Below are 24,150 nucleotides of genomic sequence, written 5' to 3'. Positions count from 1 at the left end.
GGCGGCAGACCCGAGAGCAGAGGACGGCCCGGGACCAGGGTTCGATTCCCGGCGCGGCAGGTTTCTGGACCAGGGTCAGCGGACTCGATAATTCTCTCGCCTCGGTGCCCACTCTGATCAGCGTTCACACTCGGCAACTCTGGGCATTAGCTTGCCTCATCTTCACTAACGGCCCCACCAGACCGCCGGGGATGCCTGGTCTCACCCTGGAGATACCCATTAAGGGACCATCTCTCAGGGAAGCCAGGAAGGGTTTCGCAGCGGTCGAAGCGCCTTGGGACCCTACGGGTAAGTAGTGCGCTATATAAATGCCTATACATTTACATTTACAACTCTAATAAGTTATTATATTGAGTGGCTACATCATTTCTTTATTGCTAGCGACTACATATGCCTTACGCCGACAATAATAAGGAAACTGTATACATGATTTGATTTAAGGATTACAGACTCATGTATTAAAAATGCAATAAAGTGCCTTCCTCCAGAAAGTGTCAGTGACCATCAGCGTGCCCTCTGCTGTGCTGGTGGAAGGCAGGAGTCCATTGCAGTGTGTGGTGGTGTTTGCATGCACGTCTTGCCCTTGACCGAGGCGGCCCCCTGACAGGCGGCAGCACCCTCCTGCTATTCTCTCTTCACTCTTGCAGGCCACAAACTTTTCATAATTCAATATTGGTGAAATTTCGCAACTGCTCCTGTTTTTTCCAAATTGTCAAAGGCTGTCCGGACAAAAATGGCCATGGAATGTTATACCATATCAAAAGGGTGTTTCAAAGGGTGTGCTAGTCAGCGGGTCTTCATCCCAGATGGTGGTCGAGCTTCAGCACTCTCAAAATTAAAACAATTTCGGCAATATTGTGTAAAAACATCAGTTTGTTGTGTTAATAGAAACAGTGCTCCCTCTCTCATGAGATGCCATCTGTGCAAGGATGCACCTCTTTATTTTTAGGTCGAGCGACCTGTCTCAATGCGCATGCGCATTGAGCGGGAGCTCGATATAAAGGGGCTTAAACAGAGGTTTAACTAGCTGGCGATTTGGTGCTGTGCCCGTACGCTTTCTGGTCAATGCGCAAGCACATTGACCTAAAATGCGCGTGCACAGCATCAAATCGCCAGCCATCTGTTCCCCAGCAGCTACGCCCCACAAGCTTCCCCCAGCGTGCGCTCTGGCTCAGCCGAGCCGCACTCCTCCCACACAAGTCAAGCTTCACTTCAAAGGCCCCCGTATTTCTCCTCCCCCCTCCCCACAGCAATGCCGGCCGTCCTTTCACTTTGACGGCCGCAGGCCGTCTCTCGTGTTTCTCCTCCCCCTCCCAGTGTTTTTTTTTTAAACTTGTTTCTTTTGCTTTCAGCACTCCGCTTCCTCGCAAACAGCATTTAACCCCCACCAAACTATTGTTACTGGTTTCCCTGGCCTCCTTAGTGCCGGTCCGCCAGCTCCCATGTCTGTCTCTGCTTCTACCTCATCCTGCGCTGCCCCGGAAGATTCTGCTTCACCTTCCGCGACCCAAGCCTGCTCTGCCTCCGTGGTCGCTCTCCCTCCTTATGCTGCTGCCCTCTCAAGCACTGCCCCTTGTGCGCTTTATGCTGCTTCCTCCTTTCCCCATATGACCTCTTTCTTGTCTGCTGCTTCTGCCCTCCAATATTCTCTCAGACACACTCCATGCTGCTCCTTCTTTCCCCGCACCACTATTTCCGTGACCCGAGCCTGCTCCACCTCCGTGGTTGCTCTCTCCCTCCTTATGCTCCTGCCCTCTCAAGCACTGCCTCTTGTGCGCTCTATGCTGCTTCCTCCTTTCCCCACATGATCTCTTTCTTGTATGCTGCTTCTGCCCTCCAATATTCCCTCACACACACTCCATACTGCTCCTTCTTTCCCCGCACCACTATTTTTTTCTGCCCACACTGGCTTTTTTTTTTAGATAATGGTTATTCCCCTGCCTTCAGCCTAAAGCTCACCTGTAACTCCGCCCGGCCCACTCCCTATTCCTCCCTGCCTCCAGTTCCCTCAACCTGCTCTTCCACACCCCTCGCAGCTCTTTAAAAAAAAAATGTCTTCTTCAATATTTTGGAGAGTCTCGCAGATGCTATTTGCTACCGGGTTGGTTCGCTTTAGAAAAGACAGGAATTGGTTCAAATATAAATGTATTTTTCTTATTTACCGCTCCATATAAGGCCAATAAGTCCTGCAGCGATTGCTCTCGGCACTCCTATCCCCTGCAGCACATGTTCTTGTTATTTTAAAAAAAGTTTGTTTCTACCCTCAATGACAGCGCATTAGCTCAACTATGACAGGTTGATTGGGTTAGAAAACGAGGTTTGAACTGCAAGCGTTCTTTCATTGGCTAACACCTTTACAGCGACGGCATGACCGCTGGCTCTTTTTCTGAGACGCAAACAGTATCGCTGGGCTAAAAATGTGATGTTTTTGGCAAGCCCAACGTGCACTAAAAAAAGCGAAAACATTCAGAAGCTTTGTTAAAAAGAAACTCGAAATGGGCAAGGCATGCACAAAGATGACAGTGGGTTAAACAAGCATTGGCATAGCCAATAGGTCTCGCCTTTGGGACCTTATAGGTGTTTTACAAAAGCTATTGCATTTGCCATGTTTTTAAGCTGTGTTGAAGAGCAGCATGACTGCTGTGGAGCATGTTCAAAGTTATAATGAAAAAGTGTTATAAGCATTTTTCTTGCTCTACATATACCAAAAAGACATTATGTACAACTGAATGACCCTACTAAACAAGCATTGGCATAGCCAATAGGTCTCGCCTTTAGGACCTTATAAGTATTTAGTTTTGCAGCACAATATCCTTGGTGCAACAACATCAGCTGTTGCATGGCTAAACCTTGTACCTTATAAGTGTTTAGCCATGCAACAGGTGATTTTGTTGCACCAAGGATTTTGTGCTGCATAGCTAAATACATATAAGGTCCCAAAAGCGAGACCTATTGGCTATGCCAATGCGTGTTTTATGTAACTTTTATTTCCATTGTTTTTTCATCCATGTTGGTTTGTGCTTTCCTAATTATTTTTTTTGTTAGAAAACAATTCTGGATGAATGTGTGGTGTAACAAACAAACTTTTTAGTTGTTTTAGTGACAGCAAACATGTGTTGAACAGCTGTAATTGAGAAATATTTTGGCACATAAGGCTCTCGGATAGTCCCAGTGGTAGCAAAAGCCAAAGTGTGAGCTTGAACTGTGAATCATGGACGCCATTTTGTGTAAGAAAAAATAATTCTCTCAAACGTTTACAATGCACTTAAACACTTTACCAAAGATGTATTGCGTCTTGGTTATGTAGGTTTTGCATGTCCCTCTTCTTTAATAGCCTTTTGCTGATATTCTTTCTGGTTCGCTAGATATAATATTTAACTATGGACCCTGTCTAGCCTGGATTAAATTCGATGTTATTGGGTCTGCTCCATCCACATATCTTAAGCCTTTGGGTTAAGATGTACATTTTTGCTGGGAAGGCGAATACTGATAGTGTATGCAATTTATTTTAATCTATGTCTTGTATTGGAGATTTGTTCTAAAGTTTTTGACCGGCTTCCTTGATCGTAGTGTGAACACACCTTGCACTTCTTGTGTGAGCTTTAATTGATGTCACAGGACAGTACAATTTTACACCTGTGCATTTTTTGGTTGTAAGCAGTTTTATTTGATTACTGTACTTATTGCACACACCTTTGAAGTTATAACAGTGCCTTCCTCAGATAACTTCCAAAGGGACATGCACGGAAAAGATATGAAACAAGCACTGGCAAAGCCAATAGGTCTCGCGTTTGGGACCTTATAAGTGTTTAGCCATGCAACAGTTAATTTTGTTGCAGTAAGGATATTGTGCTGCATAACTAAATACTTATAAGGTCCCAAAGGCGAGACCTATTGGCTATGCCAATGCTTGTTTTCATATATATTTTATTAAGTTCAGGCTTTTGTACAAACATTACTAAACGTATTTTTCTTTTTCTTTTTAAATATCTTGTATATATTATGGATTTTAAATTACACAGGTAATCATGAATATCTTTAAATATTTTTCGTCTGAGCTCATACAGTATTAATTACTATGGTAGCGGCTGTACACATACATACTTTGATCCTGGTATTGAAATGATATCTATTCAATTTTTAAATAAACGTTAAGAACCCTCCCAATAATCTCCTCCTGCAACAATCCCCTCCCATAACCATTCCCTTAAAACTTTTGCTGCTGAGGACTAACTAGCCACGTCCAGTATCTTAGTATATCTGGGGTAATTTAGGGGCAAGGAGTTGGGGGGTGTGGGGGCTTGCATAGTCTGTTGGTCTTCAGCCTCTTCGTCCGATTCTAGCCTGAATTGTTCTATTAACTGGGCCCATTCCATAGAAATCTTTTTTTCCTTAATCCCCTATACTCTTCCCGTTGTAATGCCTCCCTTTCGGCTGTGGCCCATTTACTGACTTTTTCCCTCCACTTCCCTATAAGGGGGGCAGTGCGCAATTTCCAAAGTTGTGTGATTTGTCTTTTGGCGAGTATAAGATTGAATACTGCAAAGCGGCGCAGCAATGCCGCTTTTTTGGGGAGAGGGGAAAGGCCCAATAGGCAGGCCTCTATAGTGGTCCAAGGGGAGCGATCCGTGACTTTGGTAAGATTTCGTGGAATCCCAGACCAGAACTATCAAAAAGGGGCGAGCCCATAACATGTGAATAAAGTCTGCATTTGAGCCAGAATAACGCGGACAATCCGTAGAAACGGCATGGTACATTTTCTGTATTATCAGCGGTGTGAGGTAAGCCCTATGTAATATTAACAGCTGTATTTTGCTGAGAATTGTAGACTCTGTGTAAGAATGGATTTAGGCCTATACGATGTGAAATCAGTACAGGGCTGATCAGGTTTCAATAAGGAAGTCACTATTGTCTCTGTAGTCGTGGGAGGTAGCATGCCCTCTGCAAGAGAGGTGGTGTAGAGTTGTAATAATTTCAGAACTAGTGGCGTTGCAAAAGTTGAGTAGAATTCAATGGGGAGCCCATCTGAACTGGGAGTTTTTTTACGGGCCATGCCTTTATAGCACCACAATCACTGCTAGGGTAAGAGGAGCTGCTAAGTCTTCGGTGTCCGTGTCTGATGTAGTAGGGAGTTAAACCTTTCCTAGAAACAATATGGTTGCCTCTGTGGTATCGAGGGGAGGGGCTGTGTAGAGCTTTGTATACATTTCTTGAAATGCCCGGTTTATTTCTGCTTGGGAGGTGACTAAAGTATATTGGCTGTCATGGACTGCTAGAATCGGTGTGGCTGTAGTTTGCGGCTTCATCAATCTCAATCGTGCTAATGATGTGCTGGCTCTATCTGCCTCCGCATGAGTGCGTAAATGTATGCATTTAGACCAATCGTTTGTAGGCATTGTAGTAATTCAGCGTACCTTATTGTAGCCTCTTGTAGTTCTTCCGCTCCGGTCGTGTCTGTCTGGGCTGCTAATTCTAGTGCTTGCAACTTATTCTCTAGTTCTGTTATATCGCAGATTACCTGCTTCCTGGCGCCCACGATTGTCCCCATAGAGCCTTTCCCGCAATGCCACTTTAAATGCTTCCCATTCCAGCGATCTGGTCGTGCCCTCATTGTTTTCAAAACATGTAGTAATAGCTTCTGAGGGCGTAGCACAAAATATGTGGTCTTCTAATTGTGATGGCTGCAGACGCCACGTTGGGATAGGTGTGGGTACCCGGCCCCAGCTTAGTCATAACTCTATAGGATTATATTCTGATATGGTTTTACCCAAGTAAGTACTCTGCATGATCGCTGGAAAGTCTGGAGTGCCAAGGAAGGGATCAAGACGGGTGTGTAAATTGTGCAGATGGGAAAAATAGGAATATTCCTGCATATTTACATGTTGTAATCTCCATATATCTAGCAAGCCCTGTCCCTGCGCCCAACTAGTTAGATTAGTAGCCTGAGTGGTAGCGTTAGTATTCCTTAGGGGAGGGTGAGACCGGTCTAAGTATATATCAAATACCGCATTATAATCCCCTCCTAACAACCATGGGTATTGGGTCCAGTCTGAAAGGACCTGAGACACACGGGACAGGAAAGCATCCTGTTCTACATTGGGTGCATAGATGAATTCCAACACTACTTGTTTGCCGTCCAGTGCCCCAAGCAGTAGTACATATCTGCCTTGTTCATCTATTTTGCTCTCAGTAAGGGAGAAGGGAACCCTGGCCCGCAACTGGATCGCCGCTTTTCTTGTGAATGCAGAGTATGCTGTTGCATAAAATTGGCCTCTCCAGCATCTCTGCAGTTTAGTAATCTCTTTGGTTATCAGATGTGTCTTCTGAAGATATACTATTTGGGCTTTACAGCGATGTAACGGTGCAGCAATCCTATTTCGTTTGTGTATTGCTCCCATCCCCCGAACATTCCAGGAGATAATAGTGTAAGATTTGGCGGTTGACATCATTAGAAAAATACTTGCAGGGACACCACCAACCCATCCCCCGCCCCTCCAATCACAACACCCCTGATTACAAGTGGACATGGCAGCAGCAATTTAACTAATACAACTATATCCTAATACTGGGTCCAACAATACAACTTTGCTCGACCAAACGGTGCAAAAAACAAACATTTCACACTTTAAACTGTTGCTTTCACTTGGGAGGTAAGCTGGGTGTCTTGTTTACGTGTGGGACAATTGCGTTAAGTGGATGTGCCCAGGACAAGCCGGGCCACGGAGCTTGTTGAATCATTTTTATTGTATATCTCTAAATGCTCAAATGCTCCCTTAAATAGAATATCCAACCGAGAGAAGCATAAACAAGAGGATCACCTTCAAGCTCCTCACCCTCGCCCACAAAGCACTCCACAACGCCGGACCAACATACCTCAGCAAACGACTCACCTTCTAAACTCCGAACCACCAGCTTTGCTCCGCCGACCTTGCCCTTGCCACCGTTCCACGCATCCACCGAACGACCACCGGAGGTAGATCTTTCTCCCACCTCGCCGCCAAGACCTGGAACACCCTCCCCATCCACCTGCGACAGACCCAGGACCTGCTGGCCTTCAGGAGACTCCTCAAAACCTGGCTGTTCGAACAGTAGCAGCTCCCCCCTAGCGACTTGAGACACTCACGGGTGAGTAGTGCGCTTTACAAATGCTTGATTGATAACTACCTGTAGGCACTGCAAGTTATGTCAGCATAGCACTAAACATAAAGCCATGCACTGACCGAACATTACAGCAACGGGTTAACTAATGGCACAAGTAGTTATGCAGAGGAACGGTAATTTCCAGAATCGTTAGCCAATGCTTGGTCATCAGCAGAACATAAAGCTCAAAACTTCAAAATAACACTCCACAATGACACTCCACATCTTGTTCCTCTCCCACCTGGAAGGGGCAACCACCCCAGATAACCAGGATTCTTACTCCAAGCTAAGACTTCTAATGGGCATTTTACATAGTACTGTTAAACTCCAGGACTATCAAAATATGACTTCATCCTACCACTCCATATGAACTACTATTTAAGTCTACATCATCTTGAAAACATGAAGTTTTATATTAAAAGCAACATTATATGTAGATTAGAAATTAACCACTTCAGGCAACAAATGTACTAATGAGAAAAATCAGAGCCAGAGTTAAAACTAAGAAGTGAAAAAAATAGAAAACTGGGCAATTCTTCTCAAATGCAAAGAACATTTGTTATAACCTCCCTCAACAATCTGAGCACAGCAATGACTGACCAGGAGCCACCATAGTGTAGTGGTGCCTTCTCAACATGGGGTAAAATCATCTTCAAAGAGCTTTAGACCTCCAAGGCCCAACTCACAGTAGCATAAACACAACTATGCTAACCTCTCCTTAATCATAATACTGAAACTGCTACCTTAGCGACCGTTTGAAGAATAATACCAAAACAAGCACTAGCAAAGTTAATAGGGCTGGATTTGGCTACTAGCCTTCTGGATTTCTCAATGCTTTTCAAGGCTTTTGGAAAACTTTATTTTTGTGTAAGCTGCCCTGTCTGAAAGCACACAATTACCAAAGGATGCCCTTGCACTGCCAAAGTAGAAGACGGTATCTAACTTATGACTGGAAGTGGTACATTTTTTAAAAGTCTATGAAAATTTAAAAGATTTGATTCAGCATGAATGGCAGGGAGAATGGTGTCTGAGCAGTCTATACCCAAAAGGCACAACCGCCTTTATACATCCCGCAGAACTTTGAAGTATTTACAAAAAATTAGCTAGGGTTGAGAGGTCTGGCTAGTCACTATTGAAAGAACAGAGATGTCCTATGGCTGCTAGACCTGGAGCTATGAAAAGCTTAAAGACAAAAGCAAAGAGCTTTAAAAATACATCATTTTTGTACCTTGAAACAGTGGAGAAGTGTGAAGAAATTCAAATACGCAAGTATGTTTACAAAGGCCTAGAAAAAGTCTGACCGCCTCATTCTTTATCAATTGTTGAGCCTTCATCAGTGTAAAATAAAAAAAATAATAAAAAAAACACTTGTTAAAAGCAGACATATTTGGTCTCAAAAAGCGCACACAGTGATACTAATGTCCCACAAGGAAGAGAACTACTTTGTGTATGGATGTCTTCCTTGGGAAAGGGCAGCGAGTTGTCATTCACAGTGAAGTTAGACAGCTGTTGGAGTGAGATGACTCTAGGCCATAGTTCCCAAAAGTCAGTCCAGGAAGGCCGGATCCATCCCAGATTTTAAGCATATCCCAATTAAGATAAATGTAGCTATCTTAGAAATCTGGCATGGATCCTGCCCTCCAGGACCGACTTTGGAGAACCCTGCCCTAGGTTGAATGCTGTAGTGGTCAGAAGGGAAATCTGAGTGGCTCAAAAACAGGTCAATTGATGAAGAAAGCTATGTGAAAGCCATAAACGTAATAAGATGAAACATATAATTCTATTCAAATCAAAAGGCCTTGTCTTGCGCTAGGCCTATAGAAAATAAGCCTGACTAAAGGAGAAGCAACAAAGCAAATTCAAAGCTGGCTGAGGATGAGAACTGAACCAGATCTTGAGTGCCCCACTGTACTACACAGGATTTGCCATCTCCTGGTGGACCTGTGACATTGTGATTAACAGTATGGCCATGAGTCTAGCTCCAGCTATACATTTTAGAGGGAAATTTTGCTACAAATGGCGTCAGTTTAAGCTCTGGGTGTCTGCCTCAGAGCACTACTCAATGTAAAAAAAAAAAAAAGTAAAGCCTATGTTTAATACCTAACATGACTTGCAGAGAGAGGTAACACATGCCTATGTGGTACAAACACACAACAAACGTACACTTAAACAGCTGCAGTAGAAATCAGCTCAGAATTTAAATAGCCTCCCTTTGTCACTCTCAGTATCCTGTGCTGAGGCAAACACCACTACAACTTAAGAACTATTACGTTTAACAATAGCAGGGATAGTAGATATATATCTATATATATCTATATATTTGGTACACAGAACCAAAACAAATTTAGCCACGTTGGAAAGGTGATCACTCACTCTATGTGGGTATCCCAGCATATCAGCTCTATCGCCTACAACTGGTTTCAAAACCAAGCAGCCAGGCTCATTTTCCATCAACCCAGATACCAACATGTCCGCCCTTTGATGAAGAGCCTTCACTGGCTCCCAGTGGCTAAACATTGTGTATTTAAACTGGGATGTACTATCTTCAAAGCCCTGGCCGGCCATGGACCGGCATTTATCTCACCCTTGATACATTGTTATACTCCTGTCCGTGAACTCCGGTCCTCTAATTTGAACCTGCTTATCATCCCCTCTGTCAAATGGAAAAAACATGGCGGTCTGAGATTCTCCCTTTTGGCCCCTCAATTCTAGAACTCCCTCCCCATGGAATTCAGATTAGTAACCTCCTACACTCAGTTCAGAACTCTCTTTAAAACCCTTCTGTTCTCTCAGGCATATGAGTACGCTTTTGTCACCATTCCACTGTTGCACCCCGTTCACAGCACCATGAAACCGCTTGGTGTAAGTGCGCTTTATAAATGATTTTAACATAACATAACATATCAACAGCGTCCACACCTCGTCAGCTGTAACGTTCACCGAGGGAGTTTGTGAGCCTGGAAGCCCCCTGGGAGGAAAGGGGCAGTTAGATGCTACATAAACCCTCCTAAAATACCAAATTTGATTACTGGGCCACGTTCTTAAGTAAGCAGGGGCTGTCGACTGGCACATTTACAGCAAACCCCAAACACGAGAGTCAAGACAAGCTCTTACCTGAAACTAGAGAAGAGGTCTTCTTCCATGCACCCAAGCAGATCAAATGGATGATTGAAAATTAATGTAGAGGGTGTGGCATAATGGCTAGGACTATCGACTCTGAAGCTGGGCAACCAGGTTCGAGTCTGGAGGGAGGCTAGAACATCCTGTGATTTTGGGCAAATCACTTTGGGCCATATGTATCAACACATTTCCCCATAGACACAGAATGGGGAAAACCCTTTGATACATCTGGCCCTAAGTCCCCTGTCCCTAAAATGAATGCGTCAGTCTGCAACACAACTGGTGCTGGTGTAAAACGCTCCGATACCTTCGGTCGAGTTTGCGCTATATAACTGCAAAAATACACATGTACAGAATGGCAAAGTGGGTGGCGCTTTGTCTCGTTAATCCCACAGATGCACACAGGCCGAGGTGCTGACAAAAGCATCAAAGTCAGCAAGAGGAAGTAGGTGGTGCAGGGATGGTGAGCAAGCTGACAGAGAACGAAAAATGGTGCGCCAAATGTGAACAAGTGTGAAAAATGAACAGAACCATGTAACTGGATCAGTCACCAGGGCAGAAACAAACAGCCAAAAGGCAGGACAAAGACAATATAGGGACCATAGAACTGGAAGATATTAAGAGGGGCACTACAAGGAGCAAATTACACTAGATGGGCAGGGCCAAAGTTCACAGAGAGACTACACCAAGCAAGCCTCGCAGAGCAGCGCATGTGCACTGCTAGGCTCGACCTTAAAAGGTAGGTTTGGGCCTTGCAAAAGGTTTATTTTGCCAGGTTGAAATGGAAGTGTAAAACTGCACACACAGGCTGCCATGGCAGACCTGAGACATGTTTAACGGACTGAAGGGGGATGGCAGCACACTGCCTCACCTTCCAGCACAGTGTGCCCCTTATCCTTGTGGTAAATGCAGTTCACGGTAAATGCTTACTTGAATATCAGCTGTATTTTTTCACCAAATGTGGTGGAGGTTTGTGTTTGTGGATTTTATCCTTGATCAGTAGAGATACAAAAAAAAATTTAATCAGGGTTTGCTGAGAAAGCTGCCACAATCCTCTCAGGTCTCAGTACCTCTCACAAGCACTGGTGCATCTCCAAAAGCTTCTCAGCTCAATGGCTCAAGGGAGTCTTTTCAAACAAAAAGAGGATAGGAGCACACTGCCTCATATTCCAGCACGCAGTTCTCCCCAAAGCATCATGGTAAATGCAGTGCATGATAACACTTACTTCAGTGAAGGTCTTTAGTTTGTCACCCTTGTTGGTGCAGCAAATGTGGCGTATCTCTAGACACATGTTTCAGGATAACTGCCTTCCTCAGTAGAGAGGAACACATTCTTTTTGGGGTTCTAGTAACGCTGCCCAGTCATCTCAGGTCTGTGTACCACTCACTGGGCGCAAGTGCATCATCCAGAGCTCATCAGCTCAAGGGAGCTTTTTCAAACAAAAAGAGGGTGAGAGCACCCTGCCTCACATCCCATAACTCAGTTCTTCCCAATGAATCATGGTGAATGCAGTGCATGGTAACGCTTACTTCAGTGACAGTCTTGATCATCCACCAAGATGCCTCTAGTGTGATCAAGGTAGAACAACAATGCTATTTTTAAGTCTAGTCGGTGGAGTCTCTCCTCTTCTTTGGAAGGGTGAGGCGGAGCAAAGAAGGTCGGCATGGTGATATTTTGGCTTACATGAAAAGGTGTCACAACCTTTAGAAAGAAAGAGGCATGTCCTTAGAACAAGTTAGTCTGGGTAGAATGCTGAGTGGGTAGGCAGCACCAAGCATACTTGTATGTCACTAACGCTCCTGACCATTGATATGGCCACCAAAAAAGCTGTTTTAAGGTGAGTAGGCATAGTGGACAGTTGTACAGTAGCTCGAAGGGTGCGTACATGAGAAAAGACCATATTGAGGTCCCTTTAGGGCATGATGAATGGTCTTGGAGGGAACAGGTTTTGAAGCCCCTTGACAAAATGGGTCACAACAGGTGGCTTACACAAAGAAAGTTGGTCCAGAACGGCAAGAAAGCTGAAATAGCTGATAAGTAACTTAACAGTGCACAAACTAGAGCCCTGCTGGCCCAGAGAAAGTACAAACATTAAATAGGGGTGCAGAAAGTGGGTCGTGGTTTTTGAATGCACACCATACCACAAGTTTGTCCCAACAGCAGGCGTACACCATCTTGGTGGAGGGGGTGCATGGCCGCCAGATTAATGTCAGAGACTACGGAACGAAGTTTGAGAGCTGTCAACTGTTGCCGTCCAATCTCCATGCAGGAAGGCAGAGACTGTGCAAGTTTGGGTGCAAGACTCTCCAACGCTGTTGCAAAAGAATATCCTCCAAGAGCGGTAGCTTGATCGATGGACTGATGTTCATGCCCAGGAGTTTGGGATACCAGACTCTCCGTGCCCAATCCAAAGCCACAAGAATAACTTAGGCCCGATAGATTTTGATCTTCCTGAGATCTCTGGGCAGGAATGATATTGGCGGGAAGGCATACATGAGGCTGGCGATCCACTCAAGACGAAAGGAGTTGCCAAGCGAGAGACACTTTGGAAAGTCAAACGTGCAGAATTGCTGACATTCTCAACAGTGGCAACGAGATCTAACCAAGGATCTCCCCACTCTTGAAAGATACCTTGCACCACCTCCAGATAGAGATGTCATTCATTATCTGTTAGGCATTGACGGATTGGCTTGTCCGTTCTGGAATTCAGTGAACCCACCAGTTATTGAACCACTATTGAAATGCCCAGACGTTTCAACAATGCCTAAAGACGCAGGGCCTCTCGACAGAGAGTCCACAACCCCACCCGCATCCCGTTTGTTGCGGTATCACTTGGTGGTGGTGTTGTCCATGAAAGCCTGCAATGCAAATCGGATCACCTGGCGATGGCAAGTTGAGGTGGAGCACGAACTCCACTGGAGAAGAGAGGCCTCTTATCTCCACCTCTCCCATGTGGCCGCACCAACCCAGACGTGACACACCTGTCACCACAGTAAACTTCAGTCTAAGATGGAGAGAAATCTGCGGCTGTCTAAATCGCAGTTCATAAGCCACCACTACAGATCTTTTGCAGTACCATCCAAGATCTGGACCAGGTTGGAGAGATTCCCCTGAAACTTCAGGTCCCATTGTAGGACTCACATATGCCAAAAAGCAAGTGCAACTAACAGAATGCAGGAGGTCATGAGCCCCAACAATCTCAGAGTCAGTCTCACGGAAATCCAGGATAAAGGCTGAAACATTGCAATCATAGCCTTAATATCCTGGACTCGCGGTTCAGGAGGATAGGCCCGAAGCCGCACTTTGTCCAAGACTGCTCCAATGAAAGGGAGCATGTGAGAGGGGAGTCAGTTTTGACTTTGGCAAGTTGATAGTGAACCCCAGGGAATGCAAGAGATCTGTCACAGTCTGGAGGTGGGAGACCACTACCTGGGAAGAGCCCACCTTCAATAGTCAATCGTAGATGCAGGGGAAGCTTGGAATACCTGACCTCCACTGATGTGCTGCAACCATCTTCATCATCTTGGTGAACACCCAAGGGGAACAGGTAAGGCCAAAGAGTGCATGGCAAACTGAAAGTGGTCATGGCCCACCGTGAACCACAGGTAACGTGTGTGTGCAGGGAAGTCGGGGATGGGGAAATATGAATCCTGTAAGTCCAACTATACCATCCAGTCTCCAGGATCCAGACAGACAGGACATGAGCTAAAGAGAGCATTTTGAATTTTTCCTTCTTCAAAAAGAAGTTGAGAAGGCGCAGGTCTAGAATAGGATGGGCAAAAGGGCCAACACTTCCTGACAGACCAAGGAGAGGTGGTTCTCTGACTGCCGATGGTACGTAGGTGGCATGGGTGAGGAGGGGGGATCCAGGAAGGGGATGGAATAGCCCTACTGGACAATTTGTAAACCTCACTTTGGGCAGCCAGTGGGACAAGTAGTAGCAGATTCTGCTCCCCACTGGCTGTCCAGGCTGGCATAAGGGTAAATTAAAGGGGTTTTGAGGCTGCAGCTGGCAGAAGGGTGTGAATTGCGTATTTGCACAAACTCTGACTGGCTGTGCCACGTGGTCTTTGGGAACCACGTCCATGAAAAGGCTGTGAAGCCTGTTTGCCTTGTTGGTTGGGCGTTGTGGTAGCTTCTCTCATAGCCACAGAAAGAACATCCTTTGCAGTCCCTCCCGTAGGCATGAAAGGGACAAAAGGCAGTCTGGGACTGTGGGGGGGGCTATGGATAGAACCAAAGATCTAGCAGTAGCTCTTCTGTCTTTTAAGACCTCAAAAAGGCAGGAGCCCATCAAAAATATGTACGTAAGGGAGCTTGGACATAGTCTGAAAAACAGTGGTTCTCAACCTGGCGTGGTATGTAAGTGCCACTGATAATGTAATTGTTTTGCCTAGCAAGAAGGTCGTGTTCCACCCACATCAGATGGTGAACTTTGTGCATCTTGCCCACAAGTAATTGCTTCAGTGATATGGCTCGGGCCTCCTCAGACCATAGGCAGCCCTTGGGCAACTGAGTCCCCATGGGGACTCGGGTGGGTGTATCAGCCCAAAAGGCATGCAGTGGTTACTGACCACAATGCTAGGCTGGCGGATGAGAACATCCTCTTGCCAAAGTTATCCAGCATTTTGGATTCCTTATCCGGTGGAACGTTAGGTAACATGCCAGGGCTAACATAGGAGGTGGAGGTTTGGACCAACACGCTCTTAGAGGTGAGGTGCTGGGTGAAGAAACTGGGGTCACCATATGAGGGGCAGCAGTGACCGACATTTGTCCTGTGCACAGGAGTACCTGTGCAGGACAGGACATTGGTAATGGCTTTAGTGAATGGCTGTAAGGGCTCAAAGGGAGCACCTCCTGGCTCAAGCACCTCCATCAAGACATTAGTCTTTAGTCCACCGAGGGCAAGTTAAAGTCCAGAACCTCAGCCGCCCCCTGCATCACTGTAGCAAAGGAGGCTCAGTCCTCTGTAGCCAATGTGGAAGGAAAGATCAAGCCAACGTCTGGTGAGGTGTCCAAACCACTGGCATCCACTAGTTCCTTATACCAGTTGTCCTCTGGTTCCTCAAGTGAGTGATGGTATCCATAAGGGTGCTCAGACCCCTCCCCATCAGCTCCCCTCCAGGCCTATTGAAGGAAAAAGGCACTGGCTCTGACTCGTCGGACATGGTACCAGTTGGTGGCAGACAAAGCCCATCCTTCTCCGAAACTGAGACCGGTATGACGATGGGGCCAGACAAATTGTGGGGCCTCAGCGGTGCTGGGAACAAAAGCACTGGAGTGGGCTCTGAGGAAGGTCACAGTCTCACGGGTGAAGCCGCTCCAGAGCTAGCACCTAACCCAAGAGACCCAACTGCCACCAAGGGCAGACCCTCCGGTGGGAAATCAGTAGGGGCTACTCATGAACCCATAGGGCACAAGGGCACTCCAGAGGGGTTGAGCCCCATATAGGGGTGCATAGCCTCATAGAACTCTTTTAGTTGGGTGAGGGTCTCTCAGGGTCCAGGAAACTCTTGGCAGGATTGGAGCTGACGCAGGCACAAGCTCTGCAGAGAAGCAAGGCCTCAAGCAGGATTGTTGATCTGGAGCCTCATTCGATGACTTTGACCGGCGCAGAGGAATCGAAGATCGCTTAAATTTCTTTGAACTCTTGAGGGACTTATGTAAATGTAAATGTATAGCATTTATATAGCGTACTTCTACCCGGAGGCCTCGTAGCGCTGTATTCATACCGCTGCGTAACCCATCCTGGGTTTCCTGTGAAATGTCCACTCCTGGGCACCCCCAACCAATAATTTAAACTGGGAAGACGATTGTCAAGATTGGCTCCGCAATTGGTCCTGGGACTTTCCACGTGACTGGGATCTTGTGCTTCGTGGGGTCGTCCGACACCGGCTGGCATGGTGTTCAGGGAACGTTCCCACAATGCCTTCAGGTTCATGGTGTGGCAGTCCTTGCAGGTCTTGGAGTCGTGGTCTCACTACAAGCACGACAAACAAGCCAAATGTGGATCTGTCATGGACATCTGCATATGACAGGTACCGCATGGCTTAAAACCTGTAGGTTTCTTAGGGGACATCCCTAGCACAACAGCTGAATACATTTTCAAAACTATTATTGACACAAAGTCAAAACAAGGTCAGGCAAGAATTTACTGGGGATAGATCTCTTCAGAACTCTGCTGACCGGTGTGCAAAGAAAAGAAGTGATGTCAACGCCCTGGGGAAGCACTTATATAGGCGCCGCGTACATCACATCCGACCTCGACAATGAAGAGCTGAAGGACACCACAAAGGGGTACTAATAACTGGAAATTTCCCGGATTCAGTCGGACGCCTGGGGGGTAATTTTATGGTAAGGAATATAGGGCTGGACGTCTCATCAGACAATTCATTATGATTCTCTGTCCGAAGCATTGGTTGGAAAATAATTCAAATTGACTTTACCTTTCATTTTCGGATTTCCTGTGTAGACTGTTTGGTTAGGAAGTCTGTGTCACCAGAAGTCTGCCTGGTTTGCTAGCCACAGGTTCACTGATCGGAGGGCGCTTTTTGGACCAAGTCCCCTTTAAGACATCAGTAAGAGCCTCATTGAAAGGCAGTAATGGCTCACATGAAACCGATTCTGGTTGAAGAATATCAGTAAACCCATTCATCAGTATATTGATATCCTGAGAGACATTCGAGACATTAGGTGCATCGCTGCACTGGATCAGTATCAGATCCGAAAAGAGCCTGAAGCCTCTGACAGTGCTGTTACAGAGGTCAAAGATTAGAGCCAGCTTGCATAAGAACTGGTTAGTCCTTGGTGATCTCATAGTGCAACATGGACCTGGAGTGGTCCAATATTGATTTGGGGTTTTAGATCGGCATTAGGACCAAAAGGTTTTGTGTCAGCTACTGCAGGAAATGAGTCAGGGGAGGTGCTTAAATGAGACTCCACTCTGTCACTTCCAGGGCAGTACAGTGCCACTGCAGAGCCTCATGCCTCCACCTATCAGCAAGAAGGAGGACAGCTACAAGTATCTCCGGATCCAGTCAGGCACCTGTGGACATTTTAAATGTGAGTAACCTGCTGGTAGAAGCATCCGTCAGAATGCATAGTTTTGATGCATTGTTTTGTCATGTTTTATATAATAGCTGTATTAAATTGTTAAAAAATAAGTAAATATTACCACACAATACAAGATTTGATAACGGAAATGTCCATGCACCTCACTGTAGTCCACTTATTAGTGTGCATGCATTAGGGTAAGTTTGTGTGGATTTCCAGTGTCAGAAACTATCAGCAAAGAGTAAGAAACAAAATGCGTGTGGGTATTTATCTACTCTTGCACACAGGATCATCAAAAAAAAACACAAGTCGACATAGCACTACACTTGTAAAATGAGGAAATTCCACCACACTGGAGGATGTTTTCCATATTAAAATTTACTTTTCATGCATCAGTCCAACAATACCGATTCTGTGAATCAGGTATGGAAGTTGCCTTATTATGTGTTCATTTTGCTTACAAAAAGAAAAAGTGTACAGGTTAAACCAATAGAAGGTGATATCACAATCAACAAAAAGTAAAGTAGGGCATTGAGCATTGAAACGCCATACAACCAGAAAGAGGGACTGAATAAAAAAAAATAGGCTATTCTCAAAAACAAGAAAAAGCGTTGGTCAGAAATATGTAAGCTTCTCTTAAAACAATTGTACTGCCAACTTGTTATGCACCTAGACAACTTCCATACAATAGTATGTCTTGTCAATACCAGTATATTTTTTTCAACTCACCCATTCTTCCATCCTGTGGAGGACTTATCAATGACAGTCGATTCGGACCAGGCATGCTCTCTGGCTAGAAACATGTAAAGAATATTATCTATTATATACTTCAGTTAAAAAAGCTTCCTAAAACATGCTAAACACACTAGATATTACAAAAAGGGAAATTATTTTAAGATAACCAAGCATGGGATGAACTGCTTTATAAAGTAACAGGTACACAGTGCACTGGACAACTCCCTATATGTGAATATACTACATTCGAAATTCCAGCATGCCATTAAATGAGAAGAACAAAAGTAAACAAAACTCAAAACATAAAATAGAAAACACATGATAAACTAGCAAACAGAACTAGAAGGAGAAGGGTTTCCAAACAGGTTATTTTAACAAAATTATACATGGCAAAGAAATCTATGAGGAAATATAAGTGATACATCGAGCTTAGAAGTCCCTTTTCGTCAGATTTTCCACTGTATACCTTGTCCTGAGAATAAGAGTATGATTTTCTTTCCCACCTAATCTCTCAACTCCTTGCAAAGCATAGGATTTGTGCACTCGACAGTCAGTTCCATAAACCAACAATGTTATTCGATACTTCAATAAGTAGAAGAGGGCCCACTAACCTTTAGAACCTTTAACATGTTCAAGCCAACATCTCTCCCACACTTCAGGAATTCTTTCACTCCTGCTTATACTTGAACTTAAAGTCTTCCTGATTTTGTTTCAGCATCTCCATGTTTCTGTATTCAGCAAAACTACCACTGCCCCAAAAATTGAGAAAGAGCGTGCTTCAATCTTCTCTGCACTACAGGGAAACAAATGTAGAGACCTCTGCCGTAGTATTTGGAGTGGTGCAATAAGCCCACATCACGTGTCATGCAAGCCACACTTCACTGGTATTCCACTACTTTCCCATACAGAAAATTCTTTAAATAAGTCTCTGTCACTTTATTTCTATTTTAATTTTTTTTTTTTTTTAAAACCCTTCTGAACAAAACCCCCAAACAGTCCCCCTTCCCACCCCATGTCCACCTCAACGCTCGTACTGATTTAACGTCTGCTCTATTCTACGCTCAGACCTCTGCCCTTGACTCCCCATGGAGGCCCTCTACTCGGTAATAGTCGCGTGATTCCCACTTCCCAATTCGACTTCGTCTAAGAGTGCCTGTTCCTCATGTTCCTCAACCTGAACGTGCTGCTCTGCGTCTCGTATACTCCGGTGTTCCCGATATAGGCTCCAGAAGTTCTTGGGGCGACTCATCGGAGGAAGCAGTTCGCTATAGCACTCCGACTGCGTACAGCAGTACAGCATGTCATGCGCCCATCTTTTCTTGGTTGGCAGTGGCCCTCTCATCCAACACATTGCAACAACCCTTCTGGCCATAAGCATGCCCATATTTGGTAATTGTCACACCGCGACCAGCAGGCCCCTGGAGTGGCCTAGAAGTGCTAGAGCTGGATCGGGAGTAAGCTCTGTATCTAGAATAGAGCTCATTTCAGTGAATATCCCGTCCCAAAATGTACGGATTCCGGGGCACCACCACGATAGGTGCATAAAATCTGCTATCGGTTCATGGCATCGTTCGCATTCAGCCGTCTGTCTAAGGCCATATCTATACAGCCTCTCCGGGGTATAATACACTCGCTGGAAATATTTAAAATGAATCAGTCTGTGCCTGCCATTTAGGGGCAGTTTTCTGTTGCTGGCACAACAGTATGCCCACATGCCATCGTCGATTGTGATCTGTAGGTCGCCCTGCCAGGCCATCCTCGCTTTCGACTGCAGTTGCTCCCCATGTCCTCTGTTCATTCTGTATAGGTTTGTGACCAATTTATGGGGGGAGGGAGTTTTAATAACAAATGTGAGTTCCGGCACCTCCGGCGGTTCCGCCAGTTCCGGGCCCAAGAGGTCTCGGAAAGCGCTGCGAACTCTATGGTATTGAAATCGAAGCAGTAGTGAGGCCTTATCCAGGTCCGACACAGCCTGTTCCCAAGTTTTCATTATACCCTCGGAGAATAAATCTCCCGCCGTGTGGATACCCAGCTTGTGTAACGCTTGGGTCACCTCCTTCTCAGCCATTGGGGATAGCCACAAAGCCCACTCAATAGGCATTAGAGGGGAATACAGTAACCTTCTGTTCTGCGCCTGTAGGAGCATATACCATGCGTGGTTGGTAGTGGTGATCGAGTCCAATATGCCAATTCTGCGGTCTACCGGCTGAAAAACCGTAGCAGGAAGCGGAGTCGGGTCCGCAAATAGTCGTTCCAAGCGGACATGTGGTATTATCGCATGCCAGTGTATCCACGTATGCAAATGGGCTGCCTGCGCTACTCTGTAGTACCGCTCCAAGTCTGGAGCGCCCAGGCCCCCCAACTCGTATGGGAGAGTGAGAGTCGTCCATTTCACTCTGGGCTGTTTACCCGCCCAAGCTAGTTTAGTCAGCAATTGCGTCAGGTTTTTGAAGAAGGCCTTCGAGAGCACAATTGGAATGTTATTAAATAGAAATAAGAATCGGGGCAGAACCACCATTTTCATAATTGCAATATGTCCCATCAAGGATAACGGGAGTTTGCACCACGCCTCCACTTCATCCTCTAGCCTACTGTACACGGTCCCGTAGTTTTCGCGTACTAGAACCTCTGGGTCAGTATGGAGCATGACACCAAGATACCTGACTGGTTCCGTCATCCAGTGTAGCGGGTAATCCATTTCAAATTGTGTTGTCTTAGGGGTCAATGGGAATGCTACGGACTTAGACCAGTTTATCCTGAGACCGGAAAGCGCACCATAGCGCACCACCTCCCTCAGTACCGATGGTAGGTTCGTCTCTGGGTCTCGGACATATAGTAATGTGTCATCTGCGTAAGTCGAGATGACAATTTTGTACAATGGGAAGTTTATCCCTTAGTGACTATGAAACTCCCTAAGGGCGCATGCCAGCGGTTCGGCCACCAGCGCGTAGAGCAGTGGCGAGAGCGGGCAGCCCTGCCTAGTGCCCCTGCTAATCACAAAGGAGTCCGAGACTCGATCGCTTATGCGAAGTCTGGCCGTAGGGTGATAGTATAGCGCCCCTATCATTCGTAAGAACGGCTCGCCCAGTCCCAGCCTTTGCAGTGCTTGCAGCATAAAGGGCCACTCCACGGAATCGAAGGCCTTTTCCATGTCCAGGAAGATAGCTATGGCCTTCGTGTCCTGCCTGACATGTTGCATAGTCCCCAATACGGTTCTGATATTGTAAGTGAGATTCCTGTTGGGAATAAAACCAGCTTGTTCCGGAGCTACCAGCTCTGGGGCCAACAACGCGAGGCGAGTCGCCAATACCTTGGCATATAGCTTGGCATCCACATTTAGTAAGGACAGGGGCCTGTAGGAGCCACACACATTCGGGGGTTTGCTTGGTTTAAGGATAGTGACAATAAGTGCTTCCCTCATGGATCGCGGCATTCTGCCCTCAACACAGACATCATCGAATAGTGTGGATAAGTGAGGAATCAGCTGTTCTTTGAATGCTTTATAAAAGCCCACAGTGAGGCCATCTGCCCCGGGGCACTGTCCGAGCGCATACCCACCAGCGCCTCCGCGATCTCATCCCTGTGTATAGGTTGCATCAAAAATTCCTGGTCGGAGTCCTTTAAAAAGGGCAACTGTATATGACCCAAATAGTCGTCTATCTCATCCTCAACATTCTCAGTTCTAGAGGTATAAAGCTCTGAATAATATTTCCTGAATTCGTCAACTATCTCAGATTCCTCTGGCGTTTTTCAGCATCCGGGCCAGAAGGGAGCCCGGGCGCTCACCCTCGCCATAGGTCCGGGCGGTCGCATACTTCCCCATGTGCCTGACTTCTCTATCTGCCTCTTCCTTGTATTCAACTACAAGCGTCTTAATTTCCTCTATCACTGTGTCGTCGAAACCTTCCATCTGTCGCTTTTCCAACTCAGCTAGTTGTTTCTCTAATTGTTGTAACCTCTGACGTATAGACTTGAGTACACTAGAGTGCTTTGACATAGCTATGCCGCGGATGTACACCTTGAACGCCTCCCAAACAGTTTGGAAGCTATCAACCGACCCTATGTTGGTATCGAAGTACCTCTATCTCTTTGGCTAATTCACCCCTAAATTGATCATCTAGCAGGGAGTACGGGGGAAAGCGCCACGTGAAGGGTGGAATTCTTTTTGCTGGCGTCTCCAGGACCATAAGCAGTGGTGAGTGATCAGAGAGGGTGAGCGCTAGTACCACGCAGGACCTGACGCATCTCATAACTGAGGATGACGCCAACCAGTAGTCAATTCTAGTGTGGATATTGTGGTATGGTATACTGAATAATGCTGGTCCCCCCCCCCTGCATTGTATGTCTGCTTCTCCACACATCCACTAAGTCTAGTTTAATGAGCTCCGTTTGTATTTGCAGTGCAGCTGCTGAGGGCTTACGCAGCGGACCTATTGTAAAGTCCAGGGTTCTTGATCATTCCTGGTCGTCCAGATGACTATTTTCCCCCTCCGCCGGAATGTCCGCCGTGCCATTTCTCTGCTCTCTTGACCACCTCTTCATTGCTTGCTGCAGTTCTTTTGGGTCTGTAAATATATGCGAGTGTCCCTGTCTGTTGACTCGCAATTTGGCGGGGTACAGCATCGCGTAATCCAGTCCCAGTTCTCTGAGGCGCTTCTTATGCGGGATGAAGTGTTTGCGCTCTTCTTGCACTTTAGCAGTGAAGTCCGGATAAAGTGTTATCGCCGACCCTTCGTATTGAAGTGTAGGTTTGGCTCTAGCCAGCCTGAGGGCAGTGTCCCTGTCCCGGTAGTTGAGCAATTTAGCAATGATTGGGCGGAGGGGCATCCCCGGACGCGGCTGCGGGCCGGAGCACGATGCGCTCGTTCTACAACAAACATTGTTGAGAATACCACCTCCCCCAGGAGGGTGGTGAGAAGCTTCTCCACGAACAGTTCCATTGTGCCAGTTTGTGTGTTCTCCAGCAGGCCTGTTATACGAATGTTACTTCGTCGTGAGCGTGCTTCTAAATCCTCCGCCTTGTCTTGGAGGGACCGCATCAAATACTCCAACTTCTTGTGTGCCGTGTCTAACTCTGTCTGCGCCTCTTCAACTTCCGTTATCCTCCTCTCAGCCATGTCATGTTTTTCCGCATGTTTATCTAGGCGTTCAGCCATGCGGTCCATCCTGTACGTCATGGCATCCATTTTGGTACGTAGTGCTGAGATGCTGGATTGGAGACTCTGTTCCATGGAGAGCAGCATGCTCTTGATATCCGAGTCTGCTCCCTGTTCCGCCTCCGGCTGCATAACTTCTCTGTGCTCCACAGGAGGGCTTTGTAGCTGCAGTCTTCTCTGCGCGAAGGGAAGTTTACTTTGCGTCTTGTCGCCTTTGCCCATGGTTATAACCAGAGTGCCACTCAACTACTGATGCTCTCGTAGCTTGCCCCCCCAGGGGAGTCCGCTCCGCGTCAGGGCAGCCCACTGCTTATCCGGCCGCCACACCACACCCAGCCGCAAGGGCCGCAGGTAGCACCCGGCATCGAATGGCGTCCTCGGGACCCACCGCTCCCAACTCCCTCGGGTCACCCAGGCGCCCGCACTCCGCTCTGCCGCACGTCCGCCACGTCGCTCGGGCCGAGTTCTGCTGGGGACAGCGGCTTGCGGCCTTCCAGCGTGTAGATCTGCGCCGCTCCGCGTCCGCGTCCCAGGGAGTCCGATCCTCGCACCTTCAGTATCGCCGGGGTCCCAGCAACGTCCGCCGTTAGGGGAGGGAGTGAGTGACTCAGATAGTCGCTCTGCGTGAGGATAATTCAGGATAATTAGCGGTGCACGGCGGAGCCTCGGGTTTAAGCCGCCATCTCTGCTGCTGGTAAGCTCCGCCCCACAAGTCTGTGTCAGAACTTAATGCTGTCAAAGTCATCCAAAACATTACTAGTTTCTATTGAGATTAATTGGATCCCACTTTTTAATACCAAACTTTCGTCCCACAGACAGCATTCGCCATCTGACTCATCCAACTCATGAGGTAGTTAACCAATACCAAGATAGCACTTGCCTGAAAAACAATTCACCCCCCTCACAATATCTAATGCCAACTTCACCCATGGCGAGTCAAACACT

At 46.5% G+C, this 24,150-nt stretch overlaps 1 protein-coding gene across 5 annotated transcripts in view; it reads right to left on the bottom strand.

Moving 5' to 3' along the window:
* The window catches only part of RNF212 (ring finger protein 212), a 348,304-nt gene that overhangs the window by 68,664 nt on the left and 255,490 nt on the right, over positions 1–24,150 (bottom strand). For all 5 annotated transcript variants that reach the window (XM_078679015.1, XM_078679014.1, XM_078679013.1 and 2 more), the window contains one exon: positions 18,044–18,107. In XM_078679015.1, coding sequence (XP_078535141.1) covers positions 18,044–18,107 — 64 coding nt within the window. The remainder of the gene's footprint in view (positions 1–18,043; positions 18,108–24,150) is intronic.

The sequence above is a fragment of the Lissotriton helveticus genome, chromosome 2_2, assembly GCF_964261635.1.
Source record: "Lissotriton helveticus chromosome 2_2, aLisHel1.1, whole genome shotgun sequence".
NCBI classification, from domain to species: Eukaryota; Metazoa; Chordata; class Amphibia; order Caudata; family Salamandridae; genus Lissotriton; species Lissotriton helveticus.
This window is presented reverse-complemented; position numbering and strand designations above follow the sequence as displayed.